General features: G+C 49.1%; 1 protein-coding gene across 1 annotated transcript in view; it reads right to left on the bottom strand.

The window, feature by feature from the left end:
- Window positions 1–275: 275 nt before the first annotated feature.
- The window catches only part of get1 (guided entry of tail-anchored proteins factor 1), an 11,975-nt gene continuing 1,932 nt past the window's right edge, over window positions 276–10,318 (bottom strand). The window contains 4 exon segments of the mRNA NM_001292322.1: window positions 276–1,744; window positions 2,048–2,162; window positions 2,873–2,940; window positions 4,051–4,216. Of these exon segments, the coding sequence (NP_001279251.1) occupies window positions 1,659–1,744; window positions 2,048–2,162; window positions 2,873–2,940; window positions 4,051–4,216 (435 nt within the window). The 3' untranslated portion in view covers window positions 276–1,658.

Raw genomic sequence — 10,318 nt, 5'->3', positions numbered from 1 at the left:
GATTTCAGCCAACAATTTAATATATCACGTGAATAAAAATTCCTAATGTATTCCTTCATAATAAACCCGCTTCAAATAAAAGTCCAGCACTGAAGCCAAAACATTAAACTTACAGGGGATGAAAAAGTTGCACATCCCAACACAGACACACACACACAATGCCCCATTGTAGCAATGAATAGAGACACGCTCTTAAATCAGCACGACAGCAGTCTGAGGTTTATAATGGTTGCTTTTCTTGCTGGATGGATATCTTAGCCATCAGACTTCTATCTGCCCATCACTGTCCTTTATTTACAGTAATGAAAAACACACATATACGCACAAACCCATAAACACATGAAAACAGTGAATACATTCAAAGTTGAGGAGCTCCAACAAGAATGTAGCATTGCAACACACACAAGATACACAGCTTGTATTATTATCAATAATAATGCCTATGACATACCACCTTATCACATCATTGAGATGTCTCAAAGCGCCTCACAGAATATATTGTAAAGTGGATTGACTGTATTTTGTGGGCGAAACGCGGCAGCCAATTGCACACAGCAATAACCCACAAAGTCGTGAATTGAGTGACCAGTGATTGAGTAATTTTTTTTGATGATGGGATTATTACCCCCAGGAAGAGATCCACCAGTCGACTTAACAACGGGGTTCCTAATTACCTCAAGGCAAACAGAGAGAGGTGTGTGGAGTAAGGAAACATGCCTGAGGTTTTTTCCCCGATTTCGGGAATCGAACCCGGGTCCTCTCGCTTGCGGGGCGAGCGTGCTAACCACTATGCTACAGGACTCCACAACAATAGGCTACAGGACTCCAAGTTATAACGATGTTCATTCCCTGAATGGTTGAGTGGCTGCAAAATCGAGAGCGTCTGAAAGCATTTAAGTTTTAAAAGATTTAAACTCAGTTTTAAACGCTCCTGCACGTCAGTGTGAATCTGGTTTCCTGTCCTCTCGACATATTTCCAACAACGAAACAGCGAGCCTGCCAATGTCCCCACAAACTGCCATGAGGCGAGTGACCAATTTTGTTGGGACAGGACACTTGGGAGAGCGAAACTCCCTTCTCTTCTCTTTTAACATCAAACTGACTGGGCACCTTTGGGTCCTAGGTTTAACGTCTGTCTGTAGTTACACCTCAGCAATTCGGCTGTGTTGTGGACGTGACCGTTCACCCGGTAAATTGTGGTGAGACACACCGTGGGGGTTGTCAGCTGCGCATCACTAACACTCTTTGTGCCAGCACATTCCTGCAGTCTCTCTGCCGCTCAAGAAAACAAACTAAATCTGGTTCAGTTACTAAACTAAAACTGCTACTTTTAAGTAGTCCGCAGTAGGAAACAAAAATCTTTACATTTTACACAAAACTGTTGACCTCCACGGGTTTGGAGGGAGTGTGTGTGTGTGCTTTCTCTCTCTCTCTCTCTCTCTCTCTCACACACACCCTCCAAGTCAGTGCAGATTTTTTTTTTATTTTTTAAAAAAAAACTCACAAGTGTCTCAAAGACCTTCAAACCAACCACTGAATCTCGGGCGGAGGGGCGAGGGCGACCGAGATTCAGAGATTTTCCAGACACGAGCAGTCACGTGTGATGGGTATCGGTGGAAATTGAAGAGACCTGCGAGGAGTCAGACGATTGTGGTCGGTCACAGCTCGATCGACTGGGCGCAGTTTAGAGCCACGGCCACCACTTTATTGCACACCAGGAGCCAGCAGGTAATTCCCACACCACCTGCGGAGAGAGAGACAAGCACAAGGTCACATACACGGGGGAATATAATAATCCATGTATTTGACACAGCGTCTCATCACGTCGTTGAGACGCCTCGAAGCGCTTCACGGAATATACTGCAAAGTATTGAAACAAACGCACGTGCGGAGCTCTCTCTGCGCACGCGTTTTCGAAAACAAGTTCCGCTAAAGAGGCTGTCATCGAACGAACCAGTGCATCCGGAAACCCGACCCACAAATTTAACAGTGGGTCAAGCACTGCGAGGAAAAAAATAATTACATTCCCTCGCCGCACTCACTGTACCTGGTATTCCTGTGGGGAATGCCACCAGCTTCTCCAGAGGCGCGATCCATTTACTGGGCATCACTGTGACAGGCTCCGAGTAGTACTTCCAGATCAGAGAGATCATCAGAGCAGCCTGAGGGGAAAACAAGACGAGATGGGTTTTTAAGTCACCCGGGTGTCTGACACACGCGGAACACCCTTCACCCTTGCTTAAGAGCGTTCCACAGAGTTCCACACGTGCCTGCCACCTACACATGGGAATTTCCTGTGTCTGGAATGGAATGCGCACTCTCTCCCCCTGGAGGGACGTACCCTGCTTATTCCGGAGACTAGCAAGGGCAGGTTGGCAAGAGCCAAGGCTAGGGAACCCCAGAATGTGGTTTTGGTGTAATTAATGGCGTGTAGTCAGCTAAAGTCTCGTAGCTCGCCAATGAGAGCGCTGTCTGGCAAGGTTTCCCGCTGCTTGTCCGGCTGGGACCAACCTACGCATTAGGGCTTTGGCTTGCAGGGTTAACAGGAGCTGAGCGGGAAGATTCCCTGTCCCCATTGACCAGTCGACCACGCTAAGCACCGTTGATGAGGCAGATTAATCTAGTCAGTCATCAGCAGTGCCCTGGAGTACTGCAGACTCAGGAACCAAGACGACTGTGACTGCCACAGAGGGTGGATTTTATTCGCAATATTCCATTGCCAGGCTGGTCACCCTAGAGCCCAAAAAGCCCTCTCACCCTCATCAGCAGGATGTCAGGAATGCAAGTGTCAAGATTTCACAAACCTCTTCAATCTAATTCCATTTTAAAAACCTGGAAGGGCAAATCCTGCCCAGCTCCACAAACCGCTCACCTGTAGAACGTAGAAAACAATGGTCACCACCCACTTGATCTTGGCTAACTGTGCCGTTCTGGTTTTCACTGGAGAAGAAGAGGACAGAATTCAGGAGAGGGTCACAGACTTTGGCAAGGTAACCTGGTGCGGGTTAGCACAGTAAAGCTCACATAAATCGTATCAGTCAGGAGCATAATGTTTAATATTAATAAGTCGTGTAAAGTCCGATTTAATCAATAATCTACACTGCGCCTGCGTAATCCAATGTGGCCGGTAAGTGCGCACGTGGAGACGGGTCAAGACTACGTTTTCTGCGATTCAATGCACCTTGACGCACACTTACCGGCAAGCGTTGGATTTGCACTGAATTGCTGGAAATTAAGTTCATCTGCGCATGCGTCAACAGATCAAGACTACGTTTCCAGTGATTCTATGCACCCGTAAGCGCGGAAGTAATGGAGGGTAAGGGAGTGGCGTTACGAGTTACAAAGTGATTAATACAAGTCGTGCAAAGAAATCTAAATGGTTTTGATAGAAAACTGAATAGGACTTGGGAAAATGTACAACTTGGGTGATTATAAGCTTTATAAAAATAAGACTTCTATGTGAGTTTTACCGTATCAGCCGATGTGCTGAGCATTTGGAAAAGCAGTAACTCTTTGATTTGATACAGCGCCTTATCACATCGTTGATCCGTCTCAAAGCGCTTCACAGTATATACTGTAAAATGGATTGACTGTATTTTTTGGGTGAAACACGACAGACAGTGTTTGCTCAGTAATGTCCCACAAACAGCCATAGAGTGAGTGACCAATTTTTATCTGGGGGATTGTCGGCCAGGGAACTGGGAAATAGAAACTCCCTTTTCTTTTCCAATAATGCCGTGAGATCTTTAACATCCATCTGAATAAGCAGATGGGACCTGGGTTTAATGTCTGATCTGAAGGACGGCAGCTCTGAAAATGAAACACAACCCCAGCGCGGCAGTGGAGCGACAGCTTAGACTATGTGATTCCAAGTCCCGAAGTGGGGCTTGAACCCACAACCTTCTGAAACAGAAGTGAGAGTGCCGCCACGGTGCCAGGCTGACAATCTTTGGTGGCTCCTTCTGTAGAATGGGGGAATTGAGGAATGGGAGGGGGGGGTGGGTGGATTCGGGAGGGTTGGAAAGGAAAGCACAAATGCCCGGGCCGTACCGTGAGTCTTCAGTTTGTCCGTCGTCTTGTTGATCTTGCGTTCCAGCCGGGCATATCTGGCAAACTCATCCATCATGCTGATTGTTGCCAACTCCTGCTTCATGTTTCCAATTTCGATTCTCATTTGGAGCTCAGTCTCTCCGTCCTTCTGCAGGAGTTTGGCTATCTGTGAGGGAGAAAGGGGGAAGGGTGGGGGGGGGGGGGGGAAGGGGAGGAAAAGGCCAAGCTCATTAGAAAAACCAAGTTTCCTTACTCCGCACTTCTCTGTTTACGTAGCAGTAAAAGTAGGAACCTGGTTGTTAGTAAATTGGCGGATCGCTTTTCCTGGGATAATCCCTTCCAAAACAAAAAGTAATAATTTGGTCACTCAATCCACGACTGTTTGGGGGACACTGCTGTGCGCAATTGGCTGCCGCGTTTCACCCACAAAATATACAGTCAATTCACTTTACAGTGCAGTGCTTTGAGACGTCTCGAAGACGTGATAAGGCATATCGAATGCAAGGGTTATTATTATTATCGATATAAACTTTTAGCACACGAATTGCTAACCATTTGGTTAAATTTACTACTAAATGGGGGGTGGGGGAGGAGAAAGAATTCCATTCGGACTTGGCTCACTCAGGGTGGAGGGGAGTGGGGGGAGAAAAGAGCTTTTTCTTTGCCTGTTCCGACTCAGCCATCCATCGTACTGCTCTGAAACAATGAGCTGCATTGATTGATGCCATCTGTGGGTTAGACAACCCTGTCACCCTGTCTGCCTGGTGGGAGATGTGCCAAGGGACAAGTGGAGAAACACACGAAGCTGAAGAGGGATTTTTTAAAAATATATACCTGCAGAGAGTATTCGGGGATGCTCTGCTGTTCCAACTATTCTAGGGTAACAGAGGTCATCTCAGCTCAGCCACCGGGAAACTCGCAGGGAGTTCCTGGTACCTACCTACCGTCACCTAGTGAGGGCTCAAACCCGCACTTGTTGGATGTCGAACGACTGGTTACTGAGCGAGGATTATTATGAAGTGTATGAGAAACGTAGAGGTCACACTGGAGAGGGATTACACACGTTTGAGCTGACACTGGCACAGCGAGCAAGACCCGAGGCCAACACATTCCCTTCCTCAGCATTGGCTACCTCTCTGGCCTGCAACCCAACCCACTATCCCATCACACCACCCGCCCGACTGGCTCCGGCCTCCTGCTTGTCCCTCGTGCCCTCCGTTCCACCCTTGGTGGCCGTGCTTTCAGCCATTATGCCTCGAAACTCTGTAACTCTCTCCCTCAATCCCTCCGTCTCGCCCTCTCCTTCCCCACCTTCAGGTCATGCCTGAAAACCTTCCTAATCCCTTCCTAAGATCTTCCTCTTCGCCCGTGCCTACAGTCGCCTCCCCTCTCCTCCAGGCTCGGCATCGTGTTCCGCTACCATCAAGCGCTCTGGGACGCTACCCAACGTGAGGGGTAGGTATATAATAGCAAGGTTGTTGTTGTCTGCAAGGTCAATGCCCGTCTTTCTGCCTGAATGACGGCCAGTCGAGAAACAAATCTGGGGATTGAGCTCCAAGAACATAAATGGAAAGCGCTTTGCTGTTTCGGAGCAGGATCTGGGAGCTAATCATCACCCAAATCCAATTAAACTCGTGTGCGAGATTAATTCCAGGTATGGGCCAGTCACACGACAACAAGAGGTAGACGTAACCACCCTCACTCACAACAGGACGACTTCAAGAACCCAACTTTCATGAAAACACAGTTTACAGCAGTTTGGGGGTCAGGTAGTCAGTCGCCTCAGAGTCAGAAGGTTGCTTTCCTTGTCTGGATCATCTTGCCCCTCTGTGATCTCCTAACCCCACGTAGACCTGTTCACTCCCTCCTCTTCGGCCTGCTCCATGACCCCGCCCAACCTGCCCCAACGTCGGTGGTCGGGCCTTCAGCCTCTCTACCCCACTCCATCCCACACTCCTTTCGCCTCGCTCCCTCCTTCAAGGCCCGTCTCAAGACCCGACTTTTTGACAGCACCTTTGGATACTCTCCTACCCCCACCTTTACTGCCCTCCCCGCCGCCCCCTCCTGATCCCAACCCCCAGCTCCAAACCCCTGACTGTCCAGCGCCTTGAGACGTCTTCCTGACGCGAAAGGCTCTGTACAAATGCAACTTGTTAGAAATGCAAAGGTTCACTCTATCCACTCTTTCTCTCTCCCTCCCTCTTAGTCTATCATTGCTGCTGATGTAATTTTGCCATCGAGTCCCATTTCTCCATGAATGGCTTTAGCTGCTCATCCACTTTGCGAGAGATTAGTGACACACATCAATGACGACACGCGAAGATGTCTTAATCCAGTTTTTAGAGGGCACCAGTTCCAATTGGGAACTGCCGACAGATTACTGAACTATACACGAGGATAGTGTGCAAACCTCAGGTTTCAAGGAGGGAAAATGAAACAGAAAATGCAAGGACAACTTCTAAATTGCCTAAACGTGTGTTAGCCTCGCACAGGCGGTAGGTGGCAAGCTCGCTTCAGAGTCAGAAGGTTGTTGATCCATGCCCCATGTCGGCACTTTGAATTCAGTGTAGGCTGGCATTCCAGTGTAATAATAATAACCCTTGCATTTGATATAGTGCCTTATCACATCTTCGAGGTGTCTCAAAAGAGCTTCACAGAATATCCTGTAGAGTGAACTGACTGCAGCTGTGGGCAAAACTCCTGTGTCGTGCTGGAGAGTGGAGGAAGAGAGAGGGTGCGATGCATTGTCAGAGGAGATGTTAAATCAAGGCCATGTCTGCCTGTTCAGGTGCACGTTAAAGAGAAGGGAGTTTCTCTCTCCCGATGTCCTGTCTGACAATCTCCCAGATAGAAATTAGTTATTCACGTCACGGCTAGTTGGTGGGATGCTGCCGTGCGCAACTTGGCTGCTGCATTTGCCTACAAAACAGTCACTCCACTTTACAGTAAATCCTGTGAAGCACTTTGAGACTTCCTCTGACGCATCTCCATGGCTCCCTCCCTCCCCCAGCAAATCCACTGTATTCCCAGGCGCCGTCAATGGTCTGGCTCATCAATTGGGGGGAAGAGACACAATTGGCTGAACAGGAAGACAGCCCAGACTATTGGGATCCACGTGTTCTTCTGGCAGAACGAGGGGACGGTGAGGGCCTGCCTCAGGCTCGTGCTCGTGCACGCTAGGATCAGGGACTATGTGCTGAGGGACAAGCTGAAGTTCGGCTCAACTGCGGCAAAAGCCAGATGGGGGCCTGACCCCGGCAGGAGCTCCTCCGACATAAAGCGCTCAGGACGCGCCCAAAACTGACTGAAATAAAGGTAAGGGCAACAGAAGGAAGCTCGAGATGTAACCGAAGAGTGTCCTGAAAAGGTACGTACGGTAAACGCGTGCGTACAGCGCACATCGGGGCGCTTTCCAAAAACGGGAAGCGCGCCTTATCAGGGCGCGCACGTGGAATGTGATGTACACAGGGGCGACTCCCAACTCTTTTAAAGGGAACGGCCCCCAAAACGTGCGCGCAATCTACGTGAAGGAATGCACCGCAAACAACGGAATGTTCTTTTCTGTATCGGGAGAAAAGGAAAAAGTTGTAAACCGAAAACGTTGCACGTTGCGTTTGTTTTAGATTTCTGTTGTAGCAAATATTATATTTGTAAATAAATAAATATTTTCACATAATAATAATAATAATCCTTGCATTTGATATAGCGCTTTTCATGTCGGGAGGACGTCCCAAAGCGCTTCACAGAACACACTGTAAAGTGAATTGACTGTATATTTGTGGGCGAACGCGGCAGCCAATTGCGCACAGCAATGTCCCACAAACAGTTGTGGATTGAAAATGACCAATTTATTATTGTTTTTGGTTTTGGAGGGATTATTATTAGGCTCTGTGTGGAGTAAGGAAACTTGCCCAAGGTTTCACCCTCTGCCTGGAATTGAACCCAGGTCTCTCGCTTGCAAAGCGAGTGCTCTAACCGCTGAGCTACAGGACTCCGCAGGACTCCGACAAGATCTGATGAACTGGTACAAGAGGCTCAATGGACTGAATGGCCTTCTCGTGTTCTTGAGTTCCAAACCACCTGCTGTTCAAAACCATGACTCGCTTGGGATTGCTGCTGCCGCTGCTTTCTGAGCCCAGTCAGTAACATTCGATATAGAACCTTACCACGTTGTTGAGACATTTAAAAACGCTTCACGGAATATGCTGTAAAGTGAATTGTCTGCGCACTTTGTGGGCGAAACGCGGCAGCCAATCGCACACAGCAGTGTCCCCGCAAACCGTCGTGGATTGAGTTGTTTTTTTTTTCCCCGATGGGATTATTACCACTGGAAAGCCATCCGCCGATTGATTAACAACCTGGCTCCTACTTACTGCTCGGCAAACAGCGGCGTGTGGAGGTGGGAAATATGCCTACGATTTCGAACCCAGTTCCTCTCTCTTGTAAGGCGAGAGCGCTGACCAATACTCTATAGGACTTGATTTTCTTCACCTGAAGAAAATGTGCAAATCCTGCACTTCACATGTTGGAAAATAATTTTTTTTTTTACGGGTAATAAAATTGCAGTGCTGTGCGTTGAGAGAGAGAAAACGTCACTGCACCCACAGCCACTTGCTCCACATGAAACATATCACAAAGAAAACGAATGACAGGTGATTGAATATAAGGGGTTTAGCCAGAGGTTAGAAAGGGTCATGTTAAGACTGGGACAAAAATCGCTGACTGCAAACCAGGCTAATTAAATCTAATAAATAATCCTTGCATTTGATACGGCGCCTCATCACGCCATTGCAACGTCTCAAATTACTTTGAAGGTTTCATTATGAAGTGTAACGGCTGTGTGTATTTTTGTAGGGGAACGTCCACAGCCAATTTGCGCACAGCAAAGTCCCACCGAGAGCCATAAGGTGATTGACTAATTTTATCGGGGTTGAGCTGGGGGTGGGGGTGTGGGGGAGAGGGGAGAGATTACTGGCCAGGACACCGGGGAGACACTCCCTTCTCTTTCCAAATAGCCACGTGGGAACTTTAACGTTCGCCTGAACACGTGCAGGTCCAGTCGCTCGGTTTAGCGCCTCATCCGAAGGACTGCAGCTCCGACGATGCTAGAGCAGGACGGGATTGCCAGCCTTGTTGTGGAGCTCGAACCTTCTGACTCGGAGACGAGAGTGCTACCCACTGGGCGAGGCTGATAGTTCACTATGGCAGTGCTGCATAGAGGATTGATCTCTCTCTCTCACACACACACTCTTAGCAGCACCACCCTTTGTGCAAATGGTCCATGTTTCAATCCAGGCCGACACTCCAGTGCAGGGCTTGGGGCGAGCGGTGCACTGTCTCAGGTGCTGTCCTTCAGACGAGACGTTAAACCGAGGTCCCAAGTTGTGCAAACTTTCCGCCTCTCCTGACTTCCTACGGCGCAAGTCGACCGGACCTCAGTTTAACATCTCATCCGGAGAACGGCAACCCAACTGCACTGGAATTATTATAAAAAATAATCAGGTTCAGTCTTATTTTCATTATTATTTTCATCATTATTATTATTATTATTATTATTATTATTATCTCCTCCCCTCCTCCTTTCTTCTCCCTGTAAATCTCTGTTATTTTCCAGGTTGGATAACCTGGTAAATCACACAATGAATGAGTGTCCTGCTCCCTCTCCTCCCTCTGTGCTGTCTCCTTCAGCCCCCGCTGTCTCCATGCCTGAGGGCTGACTATCCCCCACTCATCGCTTTGTCTCTGGTCTAAACGTGCGCGTTTTGGCCGCCACCCCACCCCACACCGACCCGAGCTGCTTTCCCCCCCCGAACGCCCCCATCCCCGTCCTCTGCACCGCATCACTCCCTCTGTCCGTTTCTCCCTCCGTCCTCCTCGCCTCCTATTCCCACTTGACCGTCCTAAGGCGAGAATTTGGCATTCTGTGCTGATCCGACTATTCCAGGGTAACAGAGGCCACCTCAGCTCAGAAACCGGGAAGATCTCGGGGGAGTTCCTGGTACCTACCGTCACCTGGTGAGGGCTCCAACCCGCACTTGTTCTACCCCACAACTGCGCCACGACCCGCTCCGCCCTCCCCCACCTCCGCAACATCGCCCGGCTCCGCCACTGTCTCAGACCGCAGGCCCCCGAAACCCTCATACACGCTTTCATTACACCGAGGCCTGACTCATTGCTGGTCGGCCTCCCCAACGCCTCCCTCCATAGGCTGCAAGTCATCCAGAACTCTGGCTCCGTGACCCTGTCGTCCCAATCCTCGCCCGACTCC

The sequence above is a fragment of the Callorhinchus milii genome, unplaced genomic scaffold, assembly GCF_018977255.1.
Source record: "Callorhinchus milii isolate IMCB2004 unplaced genomic scaffold, IMCB_Cmil_1.0 Scaffold4, whole genome shotgun sequence".
Classification (NCBI taxonomy): domain Eukaryota; kingdom Metazoa; phylum Chordata; class Chondrichthyes; order Chimaeriformes; family Callorhinchidae; genus Callorhinchus; species Callorhinchus milii.
This window is presented reverse-complemented; position numbering and strand designations above follow the sequence as displayed.